Source organism: Platalea leucorodia (assembly GCF_965183815.1).
Source record: "Platalea leucorodia genome assembly, chromosome: 5".
Classification (NCBI taxonomy): domain Eukaryota; kingdom Metazoa; phylum Chordata; class Aves; order Pelecaniformes; family Threskiornithidae; genus Platalea; species Platalea leucorodia.
The window spans coordinates 31,127,176-31,151,480 of record NC_138827.1 but is presented as its reverse complement, the minus strand read 5'-3'; the positions used below and the strand labels follow the sequence as shown (position 1 = coordinate 31,151,480).

Sequence of the window (24,305 nt, the reverse complement as noted above, 5' to 3'; positions counted from 1 at the left end):
AAACGTGATAAAGCTCGAGGAGGAAACAGCTCGCCAACCTGCACCAGCCGCTCCGGCACCGCATGGCACGGCACAGCACGGAGGACCTCTGCTGGCATGGGAGCCACAGGGCAAGGGCCCAGGGCCACTGTTAGCCCACAGCTAGCCCTGCACTGCACAGGACAGACACCACAGAAGACAGGGGTCTGTCCCCTCCTGGCAGGTGACCTGAGCTGGGGACCCCAGCCCTGGGTCACGCACGAGGCCAGCCACAAAACACATGAGGCTCAATAGCTTTGCAATGTTTACTCTTGAAAAAATAATCCGATTCAGAGAGCGGCAAGCCCTGGGGATGCAGACGCACTCAGCCCTACCGTGGCTGCCACGGGAGGGTCGGAGAACAGCATCCAGCAGGCCCATCGCGGTGTGTGGAGAGGAGGGAGCTTGAAGCCCACCAGTCAAGTCCTGCTCTTGCTGAGAGCAGGGAGCCACAGCCCCTTGGTCACTGCAGGGCAGGCAGCAGAGAGGGGAACTCGCCTTTAGCCATTCCCTAGCCATAGGACCACCTTCCCCAGCCCCAGGAGGAGCTAGGAAGAAGGCAAGCCTGAGCCCTGCCAGAGAAAGTAGTAAAGGGGGCACATTTAGTTTCAGGGAGGAGGGAAACAGGGCCTTGGGAACAGAGATGCCAAGGAAAGGGCATCACAGTGGAGAGTTGTGTAAGTTTTTCCACAGCAGGGTAGGGGGAGAGCAGCCTTCCCCAGGGAAGAAGCAGAGTCCCTTTCTCATTGAGCTGAAAGGAACTGCTTTACCCCCAAGGACCAGTGCAGAGGCCACCTGCCCACTGGCTGCCAGAGCAGAGTCTCAGCAAAGGGCAGCGCTGGGGGTGGCAGAGGAGGGCAGGGTTGAACGCATGCCCAGTACCGCAGTCTCAAAGGTGCCACCCTGCACCCTCTTGTTTCCCTCCTGGATCCGTGCTGTCCCTGCTCCTGGGACAGGGTGTGCAAGGGACCACAAGGGTCAGAGTCCCTGCGACCACGCTAGAGCTGCGCTGTGTCCACACGGAGCTCATTTTTGGCCAAAGAGGAGCAGATTTCTCAGGTTCACAACTATTCATTCCTACACTGGGCAAGGGAGGAAGGAGGGGAACAGGGGATAGAGCCAGGGGGACAAGGGAAAAAGCTCCCACGGCTGCCCCCATGTAGGCTGGGGGTTGCCAGCTCTCCACACTGCTTTCCTGCTATCCTCCCCTTCCCACAAACAATAAATAAATAAGTTAGTGTAGTGTAGACCCCGATGCTCAGTTCACAGTGAGAAAATGAAGGGGAAGAGCCCCTGTGACCATAGGGAAATGGCTGAGCAGCAAATCCTCCTCCCAAGGGCAAGCCAGAGCATAGCATCCCTGCTCAAGGCTGGGGGACCTGGGCAGAGAACTGATCTCTCGCTGCATGAACGAAACAGGGAGGTGCACTGAGCAAGGGGACCAGGACTGCCCCCAGGCGGGGGTGCAACGGACATTAGTACCAAATGGCTGGGGGTGGGAGGGGTCCCTGGGGTCCTTCCTAAGGCACAGGAGGGGGGACAGGGACCCCCTCCCTCTCCATGAGGGGTGTACCACAGCAGGAGAGCCAGGCTGCCCATCCTGGCTCAGCTCCCAGCTTCCCTGCTAGCAACGTACCACGGTAAGGGTGGGGATTCAGGAGGACAAACCTCCTCTACCTTCAGCAAGAGCTTCAGGTACCTGACCAGGAAGGAGGAAAAGACAGGGTACAGTACCACAGGCAAGGACCACGCCAGAGCGCAGCATCTCTCACTCCAGAGGACCCTGGTCCATCCTGTCCCTGCAGCCGGGGGTATGCCCGCTGGCTGCTCCCATCTCACTCTGCAAGGCACTTTCACCCCCTCTCCCAGGACTCGGGGCGCAGGGCTGCTCCCCACAGAGAAGGTGGGTGAGGACAGTCTGAGCCGCAGCACACAGCCTGGTCCACTTCCATCTACAGTCATCTCCAGCTCCCAGACGGGCAGGGAAAGGAAAGGGGCACCTGACCTCTCTCGTGCTGGGTATAGGGTGTCCCCTACGTGTCTGCAGCAAGTCAGCTCCTCTTCAGCCTTCCCTTTTGCCTACGAACTGGGCTGCACCAGTCGCTGCAGCCCAAGAAGTGAAGCTGGCATGCAGGGAGATGTCCAACCCAGCATACAGTCTTCAAGGTGCCTCCATTGTGCAGGAGATAGAAGAGATGCTGGAAGATCCCCTCTTCACCACCATGTTCACCACTGGGCATGGAACCAGCCAGGCAAGAGTTAATAAATAACACCCAGCTGGTAGGCTGCAGCACTTGCACATGAGCATGCTGCCTTCTCAGGACTCCAGGGCCAAAAAGGAAAGCAGAGGTGTTTCTTGAGGCCCCTTCTAGCCCTCAATTGAGCACCTCCTTCCTCCAACCTTGCCCAGCCAGGGGGCAACAGGAGTAGCGTTAGTAAAGAGTCTGTGTTAAAAAAAAAAAAAAAAAGTTCCTGGGATGGGAAGGACCCTGTCCCGTGCGAGGGAGAGGGAGACCACAACAGGGGGCTGGAAGGAGCCCGAGGTCTCATTTTGCAGCCTGAAATGGGAGTCTGTGTCCGGTCACCAGCCTCTGAGAGCTGCTGCCAACTCTGTCTCTGCACTGTGGAGGTCTCCGTCTTCTCCTGGTCCCCCTCGCTTCCCAGCGGCCAGTCTCATGTCTGCTCTGCTGCAGCAACTGCTGGCACTGCCACCGCCCCCTCCTCCTTGGCAGGGGGCTCCATGTAGATCGGTGTCACCGACGAGGGCTTCTTGGACCTGCAGGTGAGGAGGCTGGATGGGAGCAGGCAGGGGTGGTGGTCTCCCTCAGGACCCCAACTCCCAACAGCCCTGCCTGCCTCCCTGGTGCGATCACCTTCCCACCGGGACATCTTCCAGCCCTGGGCACATATCCTGTCCCCCCTCCCACCACAACAGTTCAGAAGAGGGGTGGTATGCCCCAGGACTGGGCTGGGACAGAAGTGGATGATGCAGTGCCCTGGGCAGGGGACAGCGCCATGAGGATGGGGGGTTGGATTACCCAGGTTGCTGTGCCGCCGATACTCACGAGTAGGGGGAGGCAGGGACCCCCACCACGAGGAAGTGGTTCTTCTTGCGGAAGAGCCGCCACAGCCCCTTGTGGTTCCCACGGACGTCCAGGTCCCAGATGTGGAGGCACTAGGATGGTGGGGAGGAAGGAAGAGGCATCAGAGCCTGGGGAAAGACACCAGGGCCAGGCATCCCCTGGCGAGGGAAGAGCCACCATCCCTGCCCCTCACCAAGCCACAGCAGAGAGGGAATAGCACCTTGATCAGGGCAGCGCAGGACAGCACCCCTCCAGCTACCATCAGTGAGAGAAAAGGGTGATCCCATTCCTGTCCCTGCCTCAGGACAGGGGGTTTGACCATCACCTCCATGCAAGTGATGGAATCACCCAGACAAGCTCAGACCCTGGGGTCCCACACAGGGAGATCATAAGGCTTATCTCCACTGAGCCAAGCATCTGCCCTGGATGACCCAGTGCCTTCTGCAAACACCAAAAGCTTAAATACCACCCAAGGGCAGCAAGAATGCATTTGCTGAGCTGCGGTCAAGGCCACAGACAAACCCAGGAACAACAGCCAGATGTTTCCCAGCAATGCTGAGATAGTGCAGGGGTGAGGATGGGCCATGTCAGGGGCCTCACCTTGGCAAGCTGAGTCCAGGTGGTGAAATCTGCTTCCTGCTCCATCCTGATGAACATGACGTAGACCCTGCCCTCAGTGTCGGGCACAAAGGAGTCCTCACAAGGGTTCTTACTGTGGTCCAAGACCTCAGCCTCACTGTGGAAACAGAACCGGGAGTGAGAGGGGACCTCACCTCCTCCCTGTTCCCACTGCAGGGTACTTCAGAGAGGCAAGTGGTGGCTGGAGCTGCCAGGGCCACCTCCACCCTTTCTTCTGTCCTGCTTGGTTCACCCAGTGATCCTCACAGTCTCCCAACCTCCCTGCAGGCACTTACCCCAGGAGCCGATGAATTTCAGTCTCGTAGGCATCCTTCCTCAAGCTATTGGAGGAGGAGAGAGCAGAGAGATCAGGGCAGAGCCAGACAGTTTGATAAGCAGGGATCATCCCACGATGACCCAAACTTAAGACTGCCCCCTTGTAATAGAAAAAGGCAGGTTGGAGCCAATGAACAGAGAGCAAGGACTGCCACTTATCCTGGAGGACGTGGCAGCAAACACGTGACCCTTCAACATGCCCACCAGGAGCACAGGGTAGCTGAACCCAACCTCACAAAAACCACTGCAAGGACTCCCCAGCGGAGGCCAGTGTGCTGGGGCTGGAGGTTATGGCTGTTGTTCCAGATGGAAGGGAGACGTCCCCAGCACAAGGGGACAAGGGTCAGGTCAAGCAACTGTTTCATCCAGATCTCATTCTGACCAGCACTCACCTCTCCACATTTTTAAGCTGGACATTTGGAACTGTGTTGAACTTGTGCTTCTTGAAATAGGCTTCCTGGGAGGAAGAGAGACAGGAGGGAAGGAAAATGGGATTCAGTCATGAGTCAGCAGCACCCGGAGGTCACCTCAAGCATCCCCACTACCTGGAAAGGTGGATGAGTCAGAGCTCAGCACCAGGACGGGGTGTGGGGGCTGAGGGAGGTCACTCACGTGAAAATAGCCATTCATGTTGAGTCCCACGATGCCGAAGTGGTAGGAGCGCGAGATGTCAGGGATGATGCACTCCCGGCCCTTCCGCTGCTCAGGCATCCGCATCCACATGTCCCAGTCCCAGAGCTGGGGACGGAAAACTGCCACTCACACTCAAGTTTGGGGACATCATTTGGTAGTGTGGCCATCCAGGGACCTTCCTGGCTGCCCACCACCTCTAGCCCCTTTGGCCCCAGCCTGCCTGGCCTGTTCCAGCCAGCTCTGTGGCTGGTTATGTGGTTCTCAAGTTACTGTCTGTCCCAAATCCATTCTGCTTGGGCATGCTTCCCAGTGAAAGCTCAGGGAGAGGCAAGGCCCCTCCAAGAGCTGTACCCACACGGACTGGGGGATGATCAGGGACTACCGATGGGCAGAGATGGGGGTGCAGAAGACAGGGTCCCACTAGGGTACTCACCTTCTCAGGGGTTGGCCACTTTGGCTCCAGCTCATCCTTGTACAGGCTCTTCCGGAGCACCCAGCCCAGGCCTGGCATGGTCTCCACACGGTACAGGAGCGAGGGGTCCTCAGCTGTGTGCTCATAGCCCTGTGACGTTAAGGGGAGCATTCAGCACCCTGAATGAAGCCCTACCCTGCCAAAATAGACGGCATCTTGCTCCATTGAGAGTCCCAGCATGGGGAGCCGGGGACAGCCACTGGGAAGTGCATGGCAGGGACAGGATGGTGATTTGCAGGGGTGCTTCTGAACAGTTCAGAGCTGAGGAGACAGACCCACCTAGGGTGAAGGTGGGGGGACACCCCGCTTTACAGACAGAACTTGGACCCCAGCCTGACATGGGAACAACACAGGGCAGAGGTGTCCCTACTCCACTGTCCTCCCTGACCCACCTGGTCATTCCAAGCCGAGATGCAGTACAGGCTCTCGTCCTCCTCCAAAAGGTGTATTGACTGGCTCAGAAAGCTGAGGAAAGAGTTGTCCAGTCCCTGGTCAAACATCCTTCCCCCAGGCAAACCAACGCAAATTTTCCACAAAGGGACAAGCCACCCCCAACTGCTGGGACTGTCTAACCCATCTCTTGGGCTGAGATGGCCGATGTTGGTGTGAGATCAGGGGAGGAGCACCCAAACAAGCTAAGCTGCATCTCACCATGGGGAGGGGACAGTATTGTCTCCTGCTCCATCAGAGTCCCTCCTCCTTATGAAAGAACTGGAGCCCTGGTAGATGCTGTCCCTGTCCTCTTGCCATGGGGCAGTTCTAACCGTGTGTGTACAGAATGGATCAGTGTTCCCAGAAAGCAAACCAGGAAGAGATCCCAGACCTGAAAGTTGAGTGCACTGAGTGCCAGGACAGTGGACTCAAGACTCTGCAGGCAGAGCTCAGTTACGGCTGTTGCCTGGGATATGGCTCAGTTATGGCTGTTGCCTGTTCAGCCTCAGATAGCTGAGGTACAGCGTGGCAGGGATCTGGCCTCACCTGAGCAGCCAGGGAGGTTCTAGGAAATGCCCCACCCAAACAGGAGCTCAGGGACCCACAGCTTTACCTGAAGAAGTCAACAGAAATGTCAAGGTCTTCCTCCAGAACCACGGCAAATTTAGCATCCTGTAGGGCAAGGAGAGATGTCAGAAGGATAGGACCAGGACAGAGCAGAGACACCAAGCAGTGTCCCCTGCCCCACAGGAGCAATACCAGCTCCCATGACATGGGGGTCACACATGCCACTCTCCCAGGGAAACCCTACGCTGTCTTGCTCCCACAGGCGAGCAGCTAGACAGGGTGCAGGCAGAGGTCTCACTCACCGGGAACAGGTTGAAGGTTGCAGTCAGACTGGCTTTGTAGTGCTACAAGAAAAGGCAGATTGTTGCCTGTGTTAGCATCAACCCCTGGACCACAGGGAGGGGTAGCTTGGCACAGATGTGAGGCTAAGCATGCCTCCCTTGAATGCTATGCCAGCTCCCAGGAAATAACTCTTCCAGGATTTGGGAAAGGTCTCTCACCTGGGAAACTCTGGCATTTTTAATGCTGATGGGCGTGTGCTGGATTCCTGAGAGGCCAAACAGCTCCACGACATCCATCGGCTCCTGCAATGGAAAGGTACAAAGCTCATCAAATGTGTGGGTCTGGATACATTCTCCCCACCCTCTGACAGTGTCAGCTCCCTGGGACAACAAGAATATAACTGTGGGTTCCCCTGCATGTGGCTGTCCTCTTGGAGGCAAGTGAGGCTCAAAATAATGCTGTGGTGTAGACCCCACAGCAAGGAACTTGCCAAACCCTCTTGGCCCTTCAGCCCTTAAGTATTGCCATAAGTTTCTGTTAGCCCTGCTAGTTTGTAGATCCAAAGTTGTATCCAAGAATATCTGAGAAGCCCAAATCCTCAGTTGCCCGTGGACAGTGCAGAAAGAAAACAAGTATAGCCAGGAACACCCAGCAGCTGCTTAATGTTTAGACCACAATCGACTTCATTTTCTCTCACAGTTGCCAAGAAAGATACCTCTCTGACCAAGCACATCCACGCTGGGGTCAGAAGTAACCCACATTCGGGCTGACATATCTCTGCCCCAAGAAGGCCCCACCAAGGCCTTCTCCATCCCCTTACTGTCCATCCCACCTCCTAGCCACAAAAGAGAGAAGGAGCTCCCATTGCACCAGCTGTTCCCCCTTTCCCTGGTATCCACCATGGCAGCACAAGGAGCACCCAGGCTGCCCCCTCATAGCTGAGGGATGCCGCTCCAGTTGCCATGGCAATGGATGCTGCTATCTTTAACCACTCTGATGTGCTGCAGTAAGAGCCTGCACAAACAAACCAGCTCCCCCAGCCCCACAACCTGGTAGTGGTGGGAGAGGCCTGCAAGGGAATGAGCCTGTTCCCTTCCCACCTCCATCACAAGGCAACCAGACAACAGCTCATGTGCTGCTGCAGAGATGAGGGCTAGAAAGCTCCTGAGACCTACTAGGATGCCAAAGGTCTGTCCCAAAGCACATCCCACTGCCAGAGAGCCAGGGCTTGCAGTGGGATCTTCTAGGGCTTTATAAGGTTTTGCTGATGGGAAGGTCTTTGCCCTCTAAAGGACCAGCTCTCCTCTACCTGGCCACAGCTTTCACGAGTCTTGTGAAAACAGATCGTTTTGGGTCTCTTCACCTCTTACTGAGAGTGGAGCTGGACAGGCACAGCTGGACTGGTTCATTCTGCTTCACACAAGGGAGCTGGACAGGTGGTGTTACACCCAGGCTGGCAATACTCATCAAACAAGAAAGGGGGATGGGTAGAGCCCAGCATGACCACCTCATTCCTGCACACCAGCCTCTTTCAGACACAGGGATGTAAAATCTGGGCTTTGGGAAAGGCCAAGGCAGCTTTACCCGCACGCATGGCTTGGCTAAGCTGACTGACAGCATAGAAGCAGGTGAGGAGCAGTGTGACCCACGTCAGGAGGAAGGGTGAAGGGGCTTACAGCCTGCTGCCCACCAAGGCCTGGGCCAGCACCACATACTCTCAGCTGGGGGACCAAGGACCTGGCTACAGGGACCTCTGGGAGCACTCTCACCTCGTAGTACCCATCGATGAAGACTGTGATCATCTGTGGATTGACGCCCTGAGCCGACAGCAAGGAGCGCAGCATCCTAGGGAGAGATTGAGGGGCCTGAGCACACAGCTGCAGTGGGCTCAGGCTGCTCAGCAGAGGTGTATGGATCCCTTGGGGTGGGGGAAGGGTGCGTGGTAAGGGAACAGGGCCTACTGCCCTTGGGCTCTTCCCCTTCCCATGGCCAAGGACCCTGGGATCTGTCCAAGCAGGTCTGCCCACGTTGCTCATGCAACCCCAGGAGGAGGCTGGATCCTGCCAGCAGGATGAAGGGGAGGGCCTGGGCCAGGTCTGGTCTTGTGGCACACAGCAGAGAAGCCATGTCCCCTGGAAGTGCTTACCTGTACAGGTAGTTGGGGCGGTTCCCTGCAATAACAGCTACAGGCACATCGAAGACTTTATTGTCCTTGAGCTGGGAGAGAAAAATGTGTGTGAGTGGGGCTGGGGGAGGCCATGCCAACCTAAATAATTCTATGATTCTGTGCCACAGAGAGCAGGATCCAAGGGGTAGGGATCAGCCCCGCTGTTAAACAGCAGAGCTGCATAGTCCTACCCCTTGGCTCAGGACCACATCGACTCCATGCAGCACTGCTGGAGACCCTGCCAGCTTTCCCCTTTCACCCCACCTCAGACCCAGCTCCCAAATTCCAACTTGCATCCACCTGGAGGCCTTTGTCCAAACCCTTCAGCACTGTGCCAAGGACAGCCCAAAGGCCATGATAACTGCTCCGTCTCCAAATGTACAGGCTCTGCTGCTTACACTCATGTCTCTAGAGCCATGGTAACTTGGCAGCTCAGGGCAGACAGAGGGCAAGGGAACTCCCCTTCCCCAGCATGACCTGACCACAGATATTCACCTTGCCTTTGCTGGGGTTAAGAGCTTGCCCAGAGGCAGTTTTCACCACTCAGCTGGAGCTTAACGACAGGGCTCTGCACCTGAGCTGCAAACACACCTGGTCCAGCCCAGCCCTCCCTCCTAGAGCCTTCCCTGAATACTCTGCTCCTGCACTCACAGGATCGGGGTTGAACTCAATAGGCGTGGGGTCTTTGCAGCTGCAGACACTGCCATAACCTTCTACTTTGCTGCAGAACCTCTTCCGGCGGCGGTTCAGCTCTGTGTCAGGCCAATGGCACTCAGCATCTGGAGGCACCAAGGAGAAAAGAGACTGCTCATCCCCATGGCCTCACCTTGTGTGCTCCAGGCTGCACTGCCACATGGACAGCTCTCCCTGGGCTCAGTGATCACCAAGCCAGTCCTTATTACTATGAACAAGCAACACTTCTGGATGCCACATATAACCACAGGAGCCATTCAGAAGCCATCTCCACCATATGGCCTCTCTGAGCAGCAGTGGGCCATGTTCAAGGCCAACAGTCAGAAAAGACTGGACCAGGTCTGGTTTGGAGAGGTGACAAATGGCCAGACCATGTCCCCACTTGCCCATCCTCACCTCTCTCAACAACCTTGCCTGGAACTGCCACGGAAGCAGGAAGAAGGGAAGCTGGCCCCATTTTAAGAGTTACCATCCCCATCTCAAACAGCCTTAAATCCATCCTGGGATGTTGCCAACAGACCCACAGCTTTGACTCAAAAACACCCAGACCAGCAGGCAGACATGTCCCAGAGATACCCAGCACCGCAGAGCGGGTCTTACTTCCTACCTTCCACGGATGTCAGATGAACTTCTGTCTTCAGCAGTACAGGGTCACCCCACGTCGAGAGGGCGGGCGACTTGGCGTGCTTCTCGCCATATACTTCCCCTGGAGCAGGGACACAGGGTCAGGACTGTCTGGAAGGGCCCATCCCCACTGTGTCAAGGCGCTGTAGCTCAGTGTGGCAGCTTGGCACCGTTTCCCCACTGGCCTCTGGTGAGCTGCTGAAGGGACATGCTCTGCCTCCATCCCCTCCCTCACCCCGAGGAACAGAGTTGCCTGCTCTCTCTGGCTTGTTCCCTGCTCATACAGTGTGTTGGGGATGGGCTGGGTTTGTCTTCACCTGACTTCTCCCCCAAAAAAGGGGCCATGAACCCTCTCCTGGCCTGTGCTAGACTCACCTCCCTTCTTCCCCACAAATGTCCACATGTCTCTCCAGCTCAGGAATGGTGCAACTTGGCTTCCCAGGCTTTTCAGGACATTCTTGGCTGTGTCCTTGAGGTGAAAGGAGCCTTCATCCTGGAACAAAACACAACCCTGCAGCTGAGGTCTGGCTCCTGATGTAGACAAGGAAAATCTCATGTCAATACCAAAGAGGTACAGCGCTCGCTCCTACCCTTGAATCAGCTGAGCCAGACACCTTCAAGAGCAGGTTCCTATGGTCTCTGTGCCACTAGGCCTGTCGTTGGCTTCACCATGACCCACAGGGAGGTCAGAGGAGTCACAGACTCCTGCTTCCTCAAGACCAAATTGTTCTCAAGCAGGGCCATGTGTTCAGCAACACTTCACGCAGCTAAACCCAAAACCTTGAAGAAGCACAGTGCTGCTCACACAGTAGCCCAGAGCCAATACATTCCACAGTGCCCCGTCTAAAGCCTGGAACTGGGACCCAGAAGGGTCCCACCACATCCTTATATTTCCTCATGTCCATTCTCCACCTAACCTCTTGTTTATTGCTGCAGGATCCGGCAAATTTCCTTTTTAGGCGTAGCCCAGTGGGGATGTGACATTTAGCCCTGGGAATGCCTGATGACATGCCTGGGAGGCAACTGCCCAGACAAACTTCAGGGCGTCCTGATTCGAGGTGACTCTTTCTTTTGACTCTAAGGTCACATACCTTAATGGTGAAGATCAGGATTCGGCCCCGGGCAACCATGTTGAGGAAAAGTACCATGGCTTCATCTTCATGGGGAGAATAGGTGTCAAAGACCCTCTTGGCCATCACATGACCCTGTTGGTATTCAAACGTCAGATGCCTCTTAAATGCTATACAGCTAGGACACGTAGAATTATGGAAATCTGACCTGGAAGCCTCAGTCCCTGAACAACACGATGAGTTACTTTTCTGGTATGCCAGGGAGTTAGTCCCCAGGCAAATTCAGCCCTTGGGCCTTCACGGACGACATGAAGTGCATTGAGGTCCATGGGACAGCATTACCCAACCTCACAACTCTTCTCCTGCCTGCTCCCCAAGGACAGCTAGGCAAGCACAAAAGAAACACTGCAGGGACCCTCTAGGAGACCATGTCATGCTCTGGAAACTACAAGCAAATAAACATTTGAGGACTTCTCTCCTGGCTGCCCTTTGCCTCATGCACCCAACTGTTAAAGAGCAAGGACGAACACCGCCCAGTAAGAAAGACAAATGCAGACACACAGAGATGCTTTACCGTAGCCTGATTTAAGACGATGACATGGATCCCTCTTCCCTGCTCCCGAGCCTCATCTTCCAGAACCTGCAAGTGGAGAAGTGATGAGAACCATACGCCAAGACCTCTTATTCCCTGCCCATTCAGCACAGCAGAGCCCCGAAATAAGGGGCAAGTCTCTCTCCTGTGACATTCTGGCTTTGCTCATGGCAGTGATGGATGCAAGAGTAGAAGACAACATGGGACAACACCTCCACAGTCCTGTAGGCAGGAGGGGGATCCACTCCTGACCTTCTTGCCAGCCACCGAAGTGCTCTCACCACCCGCTGCTTGAGGCTTCACCCATTCAGCTCCACCCATCCTCTGCTCACAGGGACAGCCAGCTCCCATCACTTACCGTTGTCCCATCCACAGCCACGTAGACCTTCGACCGGCTGGAGTACACCTCAACATCCAAGACCTTCTTGTTGCTTACAGGGTGCCTAGGGACCTCCACATTAAGCATCTCATCATCTATAGGGGAGAAATGCCCAGTCTCAACCAGCCAAGGCACCTCTGGCTTGTCCCTGGTTGGTGCTATCCCAGCCAAGCCTTCAGAAGGTCAAGCCCACCAGGTATCCCAGCCCAACAAGCCATTGGTCGGAATCTCCAGAGATGGCAGGTAAGGGAAATCCAAAATGGCAACAGGTCTGGCCCCAGCTATCCCCACACAGACCTCTGCAGCCAAACATGCTGACGCCTTGAGTAGACAGACCAGGAATGGGAACAGCCTTTTCTATTCATTTTTGTTAAACCCACATGCACAGACCTGTCTTTTGTGCTGCAGCTGGTCACAAGTTTGCCCTGACTTAAAGAAATGCCTTCCCTCCCTCCAGTTTCCTTGCTTGCAAAGAAAAGCAAGATGCTGCCCCTCACCGTAGTCCTGTGCAGACTCCTCTTCCTCCTCATAAGCAGCTTTCCTGGTGTCCAAGATCAGCTTGATGTTCACAATTACAGTCACAAGCAGGAAGAGGACAGCACCTGTCTGCAAGGCAGGATGCTTTGCATTAGCAACTTGTAAGTAACAACCCCAAGATCAGGCGACCTCCTTGGCAGAGGCTGCAGGGCACCCCAAGGAAATCCTGCAAGGAATCATAAGCATCTGTTCTTTCCCCAGCTTTCTTCTGGGGGAAGGCAAAGAGAAAGAAATACAGATGACTGAGTTTTAGGGTGCAGCGCTTTCATCAGCCGGAGCGCACTGACTTCCTGATATGTGAGAATTAACCCACTTCCAATGTATCCCTGGTTGCAGATCTGCGAGCAGATTCCTGCTAAAATACTGCATCAAGGTTGAGGGTCTCTGCAGGAAAAGAGATTGGCAATTCAGAGTTACAGCTCCCACGGTAACCTTAACTTCTGCCTCTCCTGCAGCATCACTATTCTCGTCTCTCCCTCTGCAACCAGAGGACGTATTCAGGGTATTCAGAGGGAGAGGAGATGCTGTGCGACTGCAGCAAGGCAAAGGGTAGAAGCCCAGGTCTGACTTCAGGAAACCGCACTGTACCACAGGCTGCAGAGAACAGCCTGCAGCCTTACTGACTGCAGCAAACTTCAAGGCAACCTGCATGGATGCTGACAGAGGGCTATGGGAAGATTGCTCATATCGGGGGTTCCCATGGACTCCTCTGTAGCCCCTGGATCTTCCCATAGAACATTGCCCATGGCCTTCTTGCTCTTAGACTAAGAGAAGGGAGAAAAGACTACAACATTTCTACAAGCACCTGTATTCAGTTAAATGCATCTTGCTCCTCTCTTCCTCAATTTCAGTCTTTTTCCTGGCATTTGGACCCAGCGTAAAGCAGAAACTACTCCACGCTAAAAGGGCCTTTTCTGAGACAGAGTCACACAGGAAGACTTGGACCACAAACATCCCATGTTGGGAAATAACCCACCTGCAGGTGTAAGCTGCAAAAGCACATTTGACCATGACCAAGAGGATGGTCTTAGAGCTGCAATGCTGGCCTGGGATGCAGGACTGAAAGACAAGACTGTAGCTGAAGCAATTTGTCTTTACGTGACCTAGGGAGCTTTGTAACCCAGGGCCCATGTGCTTCTTCATGGTGGAAAGGTGACAGCAGCATGTGGTGGCTGTGGGGCTCTGCACATCAACAAAGTCCCTGCCTGGTAGCTACAGCCCTGCCCCAGGGCTGAGGAACAGCCCTAGCAGGAAGCCCAAAAGCTGCCCTGGACAGTCACGCAGTGAGGGAAGGCTTTGCCATTGGATTTAAGACACAAAGCCAAGCCCTGAGCAGCTATTACCCCCAAAGCTAACGCCGCTGCAGGGCTCCACTACCAGCCTCCATGCCAGGAGGGTCCGTCCAGCTCACAGCAGAGCCACCACAGAGGCCCAAATCTGACTGCTGTGTGCTGCTGACAGATTCATCCCGTGGCCCAAAAGCTCTGTCCCCTTGGCCCAGCCATGCTTTGGATGTACCAGACGGTTTCCCGTTTCTGCCACACAAGCTCAGGGTCCTACTAACCTCCCTGGAGCATCCCAAGACTCAGCATGGAGATGTCACAGCAACCAAGGGAGAGGAGGGAAGAGGTTGGTGGAGGCTGCTGATAGCCTGGTCCCCCCACAAGAGGATGCCGAGACAGGTTTTGGGTGATTTTGAGACTCTTCCCTCGCCCCTCAACCCCCCAAAAGCTTGCTTCCTAAAAATCTGTGCCTTTTTCAGCTCTAGGACCCTCGATTCTCTGAGGTCTAGTACGGGGTTGAGATCACACACAGGCCTGCCCTTGGTGAGAGGCACTAAAAGGATACCTGTCCTACCTGGCCAGCTACTGCCTCAAAGCTACGAGTTGCTGCTGTCTCTGCCAAGCAGCCAAATGGGTTCGAGAAGTAACAGAGGAAGAGGAAGATGGAAAACTAGCAGTAAGACCACGTGATGATATAAGTGTCACTATGGCATTTTGGCTTGTTGATTTCCTGTCGATGCAGGAGTATGAGCATCTTTCGGGATCTGTGCACAGAAAGCTTTTAATTAGGCAAGAACAGAGCCTTGGGCTTGCGGCAAGGGGCAGGCTGTGCCTCGCGGCCAGCAGCAAGGCCACCTTACTAACCTGCCCAAGCCTTCCACCCTGGTCAGTACTGGAGACATGGGGAAGCAGCCCCCGTGACGAGAGTGAACAAGGCAGCACTAAGGAAGACCAGCAGTCAGGTCTAGCAAGGCTGGCTCAGCCAGAGCTGCTGATAGAGCCCCAGCTGCTCTATGCTACTCCATACCTGCAGCTCTGGTTGACATATTTTAAGCCCAGTTTGCATCTGTGTTTTAAGCCACAGCAGTGCCATGAAGCACAGAGATGACAGCAGACAGGCTCTAGCCTGTTGCCCCCAGTGTGATGAGCAACGCCTGCCTGAATGACCAGGCCCGTTCCCAAGCCCCGTGTACCCCAGGGTGAGACGCAGGACTGAGCAGTCTCCTTCCCCAGTCAGCCCTTGCGAGCCTTCATCCTCCCAGGCACACACAACCCCCCCCCCCGCTCCCTCCCACAGAAACCAACTGCCAGATTTCACTGAGCTCTGCTCATCTCAGGAACGGCCCCTTTTCTGCAGCTTGCTGCCACAGGGCCAAACCCTCCCTGTCCTTACGCCCCCAGACACCCCCCAGGACACTGGCTCCACCGAGGATTAGCCATTCTACAGCACAAGCGACCAAGCCTGTGGCTTTCCCAGACGCCAGCTGCCTCTGGGGCATAAGATCCCATTACCCAGCCCTATTTTCTCTGTCCACCTGTTGTGTATTATACCAGGCTTGGTTTGCAAACCAAATGGGGCAGGGATGGTTTCCCACTGCAGGCAGAGCCCTGCTACACTTGGCATAGGTCTAGAACCAGGAGGGGACGAATCGGTCAGGTTTCTAGCTGAAAGCCTCCCAAGGATGCCTGGATAATTGTATCTCCTGCCATAGCCACCCAACAGGTCCATTTACAGCTGGAAGGAGCTGCTAGACATGGCAGACCCTTCCATGCATGAGGGCAAAGCCACTGGAGGTAGCTTTTAGGGGGACACGTTATGCTTCCCCGGCATGTTAGGTCACCCAGGACTGCCAGCAGACCCACCTCCGCCCATGCAGCTGCTCCATAAGCTCGTAAACCCTATAGATTATCCTCCCTAATCCACCACAGGCCTGCGGGTGACTCACCTGGCACAGCTTCCGCAGCGCGCGCTGGTTCATCAGCTTGTACTTCCAGGCAAGGTACCAGCTCCGCTTCTTGTGGGGCTTGATGGCGGGGTTGGGTTTCCACTCGTCCATAGTCATGGGGGCCGGCACAGAGGCAGCCGCGTGAGGCAGGGGTCAGGACGCGCTCTGCTCCGCTCTCGTGTCCATCGGGGCTCCCTGCCAGGATGGGATGGGCGCGGGGTGAGGGAGGCAAGTGCCTTCAAACCCTCTCCCCAGCAAAGACAGGGCCTGGCACAAGTGGTGGCCATGAGTGGCACTCATGTACCACAAGCAGAAGCCCCACGGAGCCTCCCTGCCTGCCACCACCCCCAGCCAGCAATCCGGGAGGCCAGGCTTTGCTGGAGGACTGTAAGCAGGGTGATGGGAAGCCCTTGAACCCATGGGCCAGTGAGAACCTCTGCTCCAAGCCAACACCTTAGCGAGGCTGCTGCGGTGTGGTGGGCCCACTCCCACCCTCTGGAAAAAAGTGGCCAAAAGCCATGGGCTGGTGATAGGCACCAGATGGGCAGGCGTTATGGAGGTGCTGTCACTGGCCATATCGGCCTGCGGGGTCCCTGGCGGGGAGAGGCATCCTCCCCACTCGTAGCAGCAGGGCTGTGAAGCAGCACCATCCCCACTAGTGGGGACGCAGCCAGCTAGCCTAGACATGGGGACCACAGGTGGGCCATAGCCCTGCTGGAGCTCCCGGCCCCCCTGGGGCAGAGGGGCTGTGCCCAGGTGAGGCCAGGGTCCCCATGCAACCTGCTGGGCCTGGGGTGGGATGCAGAGGCCCAGTGGAGCCAGGGGCCTGGCTGGAGCACAGGCCTCCCGCAGCAGAGCCAGGCAGGACAGGGAAGCACCAATTACAGGGCAGGGATCGCACAGCAGCCGCCCGGGTGGGGAAAGGAGGACTGGGGGACCCGGAGCCCTTCGGGGAAGGGCCCCGGCGATGCCGGAGGGGGGTATCGCGGATGGACCCAGGCAGTCGCGGGGTGGGGGGCCCAGGACTCCGAGGTGGGGTGGCGAAAGGGACCCAGGCGTTCCGGGAGGGGCGAGGGGAGAATCACGCGTCCAAGGACGGCGGCGGCAAGGAGCGACGGCCCCGCCGGAGCAGCGGCGAGGGGGCAGGCCCAGGCGCTTCGGGACCGCGGAGAGCTCGGGGCGGGGGGCGGGCGGGAGCCGGCCGGAGCGGCCCGGAGGGTGAGTGCCGGCCGCGCTACTCACGGTCCGCGCGGGGAGGCTGAGGCGGGGCTCGGCGGGGCCTGGGGCGGGCTCGGGCTGGGGCCGGGCAGGGCAGGACCCGGCGCTGCCGCCGCCGCCCCGTGAGCCGTCAGCGCCAGCGGGGCCGCCCCGCTTCCGGCGCCGCAGACGCCGCGGGGGCGGAGCCAGCGCCGGCCCCGCCCCCCCCCCCCCGCGCCGCTCTGCGCTCCCCGGCGGACCTCGCTGGTGCGCGGCCGGGAGCCGGGAGCCGGGGGCGGGGCGGGGGGCGGGGCCGGGGCGGGGCCGGCGGAGGGGCGGGGCCGGGGCTCGGGCCGGGGTGACAGCGCGGCCGCCGCCCCGCGCGGCGCCGCCGCCCCACCCGCATGGAGGGCGGCGGGGAGGCGCTGCCCGCCGACCTGCGGGAGCTGGCCAGCAAGGTGGGACGGCGGCCACCCGCCGGGCTGCTGCGGGGGCTGCGGGCCGACGCCGCGCCCGCACCGCCGGCACCGCCGGCACCGCCGGCACCGGCCCGCGGCGCCCGCCCGCCGCTCGCCGACCGCCTCCGGGCGCTCCGCCTCGAGCTGGTGAGTCCCGCGGCACCGGGGCCGCTGCCGGCCGCCCCCCGGTAGCTGCCTGCGCTCTGCCTGCATTTTGGGGGACCCCGCCGGCCTTCCGCTGCCCCCCGGCCCACGCAGCATCCCCCCCCGCGGGGTCCCAGCTCCGTCCTGCCCCCCTCACCCCCCGCGTCCCCCGGGCCCTGGCTCCGGCGGGGACCGGGGTGTCCCGGGGATCAGGATTTAGGGCAGGGACCTTCGCCAAGGGCACGGCGGAGGGTCCGGCCCTGCGCGCCCGTCCCCCGCCACGGGTGTCACCCTCTGGGTGACAAGGCACAAGCATCGCCGGGAGGTTTCCCGGGGTTCGCTTCCTGCTGGGGCTTCTCCAGTGGCTAGTAAAGGGTTGGGCTGCTCCGGTGGCAGCCTTTCCTGGGGACCGTGGGAGTGCCGGTGGCAGCTTCCTCGCCTCCCTCTCTTCGTGGAGGGAGCAAATACCGGCGATGCCTGCGCCTCGGGGAAACGTGGCGAGATTGGGCAATGGGTTCAAGTGCTGCTGGGGGAAGGGACTCTCCCACGCACACACACACTCGAGCGGGAGGGAATGAGCATCGTTTCCATAGGGAAACAGACTAAATATGCCCGTGTCCCTGCCTGCCACCCAGGGGGCTGGGGACCCACCCAGCCTGAGCCCTTCGCACCCACGCTTTGGCCGGTTCAATATTGCCCATCGGCGTAAAAGCTTTCATCCTCCCTCTGCTTTCATCCTCCCTCGGCGCTGGCTTCCAGGCTGCACTCTGACCAGAGGAGAAAGGTCTGCAGGCCCTGAGTTGCTCGGAGGAGGAGGAGGAGGAGGAAGCAGCCGTGGTGTTTGCCCTGCCCAGGTGCAGGCAGGCTCAGCCCACGGTCTGCAAGGCCTGGCTTTGGCCATGTGTTATTAACCTCGGCTCAGAAAGGCTTTTCCTTTCTCTGCCCTGTCTATTCTCGCTGGCTCGTGAAGAAGCGGGGACACCTTGCACCCAGGTCATTAGCCTGAGAATGGCACCCGGGTGCCCAAAACCCAGCACGGCCCCCCCCCGCCCCCGTCTCCCCATCCCCATGAACAGGAACCAAAATTCCCCTCCCAGCAGCAGAGACGAGCAGACCCAGTGATCAGAGGAGAATCTGGTCTGGGAGGGGGCGGTGGGAGGAGAAGACAGCAAATTCCCACTCTCACCTCCCGGTCCGAGGAGGATGTTTTACCCCTGGTTTCCCACGCGCTGGGGAGGGGACCAGGACCATATCCCCCCGGGGGGATGCTCTCCCTGCCTCTGCCAGCCCCTAGAGAGCATGGGGAGGAGCGCGGCCGCCCCCCCAGCTCTGCTGGCCCCTGGGGTCCCCTTTGAAAGAGCAGGGGATGTAGGGGAGGACAGCATTGCAGGATGCACATGGGGAAACTGAGGCATAGAGCAGTGCAGGGTGTCACATCCCAGAGCAGGGATCCAGGTGGATCTCCTCCACCCTCTGCCACACGCTCAGGACCGCGGTCGCCTTCTTCCCCTCCGGATGCTGCTGCTGCCCTGGGTCCGGATGCCAGCGGGTACCATGTAGGAAGCACTGGGCAGGCTTTGGGATGGGTATGGGGTTGGTGTGGTGTACTCGCCACTGCATCTGGAGGAACATAGAGAGTATAGGAAGCAGCTGGACCTCGGTCTCCTCCCACGCTAACCTTGCCTTACTGGAGAGGGGGTTTCTCCGGGTGCAACGGGAGTGGGCAGGCTGGCCTGAAATAGCAGCAAATCAACGGCTGACTCTTTCCAGCAAACAATATGGAAAGCAGGGAGCGTTTTCCCACCCTCCGCTCTTGGGGTGGCTCCCCTTGCATCTCTGACAGCCACAGTTGCTTGTGGCAGAGAAAAAAGGGGACCCCCCCCGTCAGGGCTTCTCAGCCTTCCTCCTCCTGTGCCTTCTCCCTGCCAAGGCCAGATGCTTTAGCAGTGTGTGCAGAAAAGTCCATTGTAGGCAGTTTTTGAAATAACTTGCCTAGAAAGGAAGTTTCTCCACTTCGAAGCTGGCTCCTGCCCCAATCCGGGCACATAGCTGCTATTTTTTATTCAAATCCAGCTTGAGGAGCGTGGAGAGGGCATGGGCGGTTGGTGTCGGGTCTCTACAAATCTTTGCCCCTTTTTTTTTTTTGTGTCCTCTGGACTGAGGCATCACGTGCTAAACCCTGGCTGGAGTTTTCCCAGGCTCCTTCCTGGGATGCTTTTGTTGCTGCACTCACTGTGAGACCAGAGTCGGGGGTCTCGAGAGACCGTCGGGTCACCCGTGGGCGGGCGGGTGTCTCTGAGGGCACCGGATGCTGGGGACCGGGCGCTGTGCTTAGAAATGATCCCAGGGGACCGCGTGGATTTCCGTCACAGCTTGCTGGTGCTGGGGACAGGGCGTGTTAGTGAATGAGTCCATGGGCATCCGCAGCTCCCAGGCTGCCTGTACCTGTCCTGCAATGGGTTTCTCTCCCTCTCCCCCCACTGCCGCCTTATTCCCTTTCCTGGCAAAATATTTTCATCCTGCGCAGGGGAAATCCAGTGGCTCTCGGCGGCCAGTATCACACAGACAGGAATGTCTTGGCACGCGGGGCTTTCCGTTAGGAAAACAGATGTTTCTGCAGCAACTGAAGTTTTGCAAAGAGCTTTCCCCGGGCTCGGAGGGGCAGGAATCGGCGAGGCAAGCGCTGTGATCTGCAATCCCTGTCCCCCTCCACCATCTTTCCCCATTTTGGGAGTGATTTGGATCTCAGGCTCCGAATCTTGTCATGTCATGTTGTCACCAGGCTTGGATCAGACCCTAGAAGGGGAGAAGTAAACGCATGAAGGGGCCCAGCCGAAACAGCCCAGGGAGGTGCTGACGGTCCAGCCAGACCCTTGCCCTGAGCAATGCCCCAGCATATTCCTGCCTGGTCCCAGCTGCCTCCCAGGGCTTGGGGGACGCTCTGGGCTCAGATCTGCACCCAGTGCCTCCAGTTCCTTGCCTTCCCCATAGGAGACAGTGACATAAGTGCCCTGGATTTATTTCCCCAGGGGGGTTGGTGGCCAGTGGGTGCCATAAGTCGTTGGTCCCCAATGGTTGTGTCCCCAGGTCTTGGACAGGGTTGGTTCCCTGCAGGGTGCTCCCCCATGCCGTTCTGTTCATCAAGCAGCTTGGGAGACCTGCAGCCACCACAGTGGCACCTCTGCTGGGGTGGGCTGGGACTCGGGGCCCTCGGCCACTGGGGTCACCTTGGTCCCCTCAAAATCCCCACACTCTCTGTCTCCCTGCCAGGCCTACCTACGAGCAGTCGACGTGAAGATCCTACAGCAGCTGGTGGTGGTGAACGAGGGCATCGAGGCGGTGAAGTGGCTGCTGGAGGAGAGGAGCACGCTGACCAGCCGCTGCAGCAGCCTGACCAGCAGCCAGTACAGCCTGGTGGAGAGCCAGGCGGCCTCGCGGCGGGGCAGCTGGGACAGCCTGCAGGACCCCAACGACAGGCTGGACAGCATCTCCGTTGGTAGCTACCTGGACACATTAGCTGATGACATGGATGAGTATTCCCAAAACACCGCTGAAACCGCTGCCGCATCTGTGCCGGGCAGAGCCCTGGTCAGGGCAGAGCAGGATTGGGTCAGGATCGACCCTGAGAGGGGTCTTGCAAAGCAAGAGAAGGGCAAAGCGGAGCACGAGTGGCCCCACGTGGACCTCTCCCCACCCGGGCTGCCCCAGGATCACCGGTTTGCTAAGGAGCCCCAGGTGGCCAACGGGTATTTGGGCCAGCAGCCCTCCTCTCTGGAACCAGGCAGAGACACCAAATTGCCGTCGGGGGCCGGGGAGAGGCTGGGGAAGGGGAACCTGGGTGGGAAGGCTCGGAAAGCCGAGGATGACTTTGAGAACTGCAAACTCAACAGCAAACTGCACCTGGAGTACGATGCCCACTGGCGCTGGCTCCAGTCTCAGGACGATGTGACGTTCTTGTAGCCTGTGGCTTCGCCTTCCCAGTCCAGCTCTCCCATCTGCCTGCTCCGCTTCACTTGTCTCTGCTTGGGAGAGTTGGAGTGGCTGGAGAGGGGGGGACAGGCTGGCTTGGTGGTGTTGCACTGTTCCTCTGACCCCCCCGTCAGTGTTTGGTGATGCAGCCCTAAGGGATGGGGTGCCCGCCCCATGGGGAATTTCTGGGAGAGGCGGGATGAGGTGGGTCCCTGTAAATTTAATCCTTTGCTCTGGGGTGGTGCTTGCAGGTGGCTGGTCACTCCTCTGTTGTCCTCGATGTCGGTGGCGGGGAAGGGTTGGTGGGGAAACCTGGGACAGCAGGACTCCTGGAACCTCTCTCTGACTCCACCTTTGCCCTCTAATCCTCAGTCTCATCTGGCAAAAACTGGGGACCCTTCCCCCAAACCAGCTACCCAGGGAGGACAGGAGATGCTCCCATGCATCCACAGCTTGGTGGCACCAGCATGCTCGGTGCGAGGTGTGGGGCAGGACCATCAGCAGGTCATCCCTGTTGGATGTGCTCATTTCCATCATTGCCTTTAAGGCCAGTGTCCATCCAGGGTAGAGCTGACCTGGGGCACTGGGGGTTTGGCTGCAGCACATGGTGGATGCTAAAATCCCCTTCCTGGCGGGTGAGGCCCTGCCTGGTTTAAAAGCCTCTGTGAAGCCAATCTGAAGCGTGATCAGGGCAGTCACTGTAGCTGCTCCTCTTGGGCTGCGGAGCCTTTGTCCATGCCCTGCAGAGGAAGGATGACGGTGTAAGCTTCCCTTCCCGATGTGATTACGCGAGAAGGGCAAAACACTGGGTGGGAGATGGAGATCCAGTTCTCCCAGTTTGTTTCTGGACTGTCTCCCACCTTGGGACCAGGTCCTGCAGAAACCCCGGGACGTGTCAGCGTATGGGCAGCCTGCCAGAGCTTGCGGGGCTCAGACTTAGAAAGGCTTGTGCTTTCCCCTGACGCGGTGTGATGGGGGTGATGGCCGGGATTCTCCATCTGTGCGATGAATGGTGCCAGGTCTCTGCTCTCTGCTAGCAACCAGAAACATGAGGCTCCTCAGCCAGTGTGGATTTGCAGTGACCCTGCCCTGGAGACATCATCTTCTCTGTCCTTTTAGCCTTGGCTTCTGCCTGTGCCTTTTACTGCCCACCCACCATGCCTCCCAGCACGCCCCTCGCCCCTCACTGGCTTGTAGAGCATGGCTTGCAGCTGGAGCTGTGCGCAAGCTTGGGCAGGACATGCTCCCTTCACCAGACGATGCAGGGAAGGACCTGGGCATCCCACAGCCCCCTGCTTCAAGGAGAGGGGCTCTTCCACACACGTGGACAAGCGTGGAGGGTCCTGGCTTCCCAGCCTGCGGGTGTGTGTGTCCCTGGCCGAGTGCTGTGACAGCTTTGCTTTCGCTGCAGTGCTGTCATTCCTCTGCCTGCGTGTGTCACAGCTGGGCTCTGTCCTTGCTGGGGTGGTGGGAGTGGAGACAACATCTGAAGTCAATGGGAAGCCAAGAGAGAGGGAAGACCTGGCTGTGACTATTTCTAGATGCGAGATGTGAGCTGGCTGTGGTTAAGAAGGCAGTTGGGTGTACGAAGGGTTCAGCTTTGTGTCTCTGAAGCAGCACCTTCAGTGGAAACTGCCCTCTGTGCCGAGGCCCCCGAGCACCCTCCCTTTCCCCCACAGATCCTCAGGGCTTCCCTGGATGGACACAGAGAGCTGGACAACATCCAAAATTCCCAGAGACGGCACCTGCCAAGGACTTGGGTGAATCCCAGCAAACTGGGACCAGGCTGCCCTATGCGAGCATCCCATCTGCCTGCCCCGGAGCAGCCGTGCTTGGCTTGCTGTCGCCTGCAAGCAGCTCGTGGCTCGCTGTGTAGCTCTGCCGCTGAGCCACCATGTCCCCCAAGGCCAGCTGTCCCCCGCTTTCCTTCTAGCCCTGCATGCAATGAATCAGCTGAGGGTCCCTGGGGGAGACGGGGTAAGTCCTCCAGTGCTGTTAAAATAATTCTCAACAAAAACTAGCTGGCTTAATAAATGGTAGTGTTTCTCCCAGGCCATGCTGTCAGTGCTTTGCTGAGCTTACGGGGTTTCTAGGGGAAAGGGAAAGGCTCCAGTCTGAAACGTCCTGGAGCCACCAGCAGCTCTGCAGGCAGGGCAGGTTTAGCCCCCAGTCGTGAAACAGGCACAGACCACCTGCCTGGGGATCTGTCCCTTGTCACATCACGGTGGTGACACCTAAAATCACACTTCCTGAAGCAGCTGGGTACCTGAGCACATCTGCCAGGAGCGAAGAAGCTGGTGAGACCCGATCTCTGGGAGATGGGGCATATTGAGCTCAGCTGAACTATGACTCCAGCTACAGATGGCAGCTTTGCCCTTCTTGCCCCAAATTTCCATGGAAGATCTTTCTAGGTGTTTGCCAGCCCCGTTAGCTGTGCTGGGGTCTCCGTTTGCTTCCCTTGTTCTCCTCCCTCCACCCAGGACGTGCAGGGGGCTCTGGGTGTAGGGCAGAGACTTCTCCAGCCCAGCCCTGGGTGGGAGCAGCCACAGCTCTGATTTCAGGCTGTTGGGATTTGCTCCTGGGTGGGTCCCTTTAAAACCACTGGAGCTGGTGCTCATGCAAACATCAGCCTTTCCAAAGCAAACGCAAGCCACTTATCCAGTCCTGCCATCCCGGCCTCAGCATCCGTTCTGGCTCCTTGGCTTTGAAACCGTGAGCTTTTGCAGATGGAGAGATGGATGCTGGAGCCAGCAGGACTCTGCAGGATTTCCCCATTTTCTCCTGGGCTGAGGTAAAAAATAAAAT

At 58.0% G+C, this 24,305-nt stretch overlaps 2 protein-coding genes across 4 annotated transcripts; one reads left to right on the top strand and one right to left on the bottom strand.

Moving 5' to 3' along the window:
* Positions 1-307: 307 nt before the first annotated feature.
* POMGNT1 (protein O-linked mannose N-acetylglucosaminyltransferase 1 (beta 1,2-)) lies at positions 308-17,086 on the bottom strand. 3 transcript variants are annotated; one of them, XM_082312560.1, is made up of 22 exons: positions 16,975-17,086; positions 15,733-15,927; positions 12,464-12,572; positions 11,946-12,061; positions 11,570-11,635; positions 11,017-11,130; positions 10,301-10,418; positions 9,909-10,007; positions 9,260-9,387; positions 8,588-8,658; positions 8,211-8,286; positions 6,660-6,743; positions 6,462-6,503; positions 6,206-6,264; positions 5,553-5,625; positions 5,122-5,250; positions 4,668-4,793; positions 4,448-4,512; positions 4,016-4,060; positions 3,702-3,837; positions 3,084-3,193; positions 308-2,794 (listed from the first exon to the last, which is right to left on the bottom strand). In XM_082312560.1, exons 2-22 carry the CDS (start codon positions 15,847-15,849, stop codon positions 2,692-2,694), a joined length of 1,986 nt encoding a protein of 661 aa, XP_082168686.1. In that variant the 5' UTR covers positions 15,850-15,927; positions 16,975-17,086; the 3' UTR covers positions 308-2,691. The 3 variants fall into 3 exon arrangements, with proteins under 3 accessions (XP_082168686.1, XP_082168688.1, XP_082168687.1); XM_082312562.1 differs by lacking the exon at positions 11,946-12,061; XM_082312561.1 differs by lacking the exon at positions 16,975-17,086 and having other exon boundaries at positions 15,733-16,077.
* Positions 17,087-17,333: 247 nt separating this feature from the next.
* On the top strand, positions 17,334-23,482 carry LURAP1 (leucine rich adaptor protein 1; the record flags this gene model as incomplete). The annotated part of the gene is made up of 2 exons (XM_082312351.1): positions 17,334-17,534; positions 20,802-23,482. The coding sequence occupies 2 exons, from the start codon at positions 17,334-17,336 to the stop codon at positions 21,489-21,491; spliced, it is 891 nt and encodes a 296-aa protein (XP_082168477.1). The 3' UTR covers positions 21,492-23,482.
* Between the last annotated feature and the right edge of the window lie 823 nt (positions 23,483-24,305).

Excerpts from the sequence above, each read along its gene's own strand:
- POMGNT1 (XM_082312560.1), bottom strand. The coding sequence starts at position 15,849 with ATGACTATGGACGAGTGGAAACCCAACCCCGCCATCAAGCCCCACAAG. Across the intron at positions 8,287-8,587 it reads CGCCCCAACTACCTGTACAG|GATGCTGCGCTCCTTGCTGT; the intron begins GTAAGCACTTCC and ends ATCTCTCCCTAG. Across the intron at positions 3,194-3,701 it reads CCTGGACTCAGCTTGCCAAG|TGCCTCCACATCTGGGACCT; the intron begins GTGAGGCCCCTG and ends CCACCATCCTAG.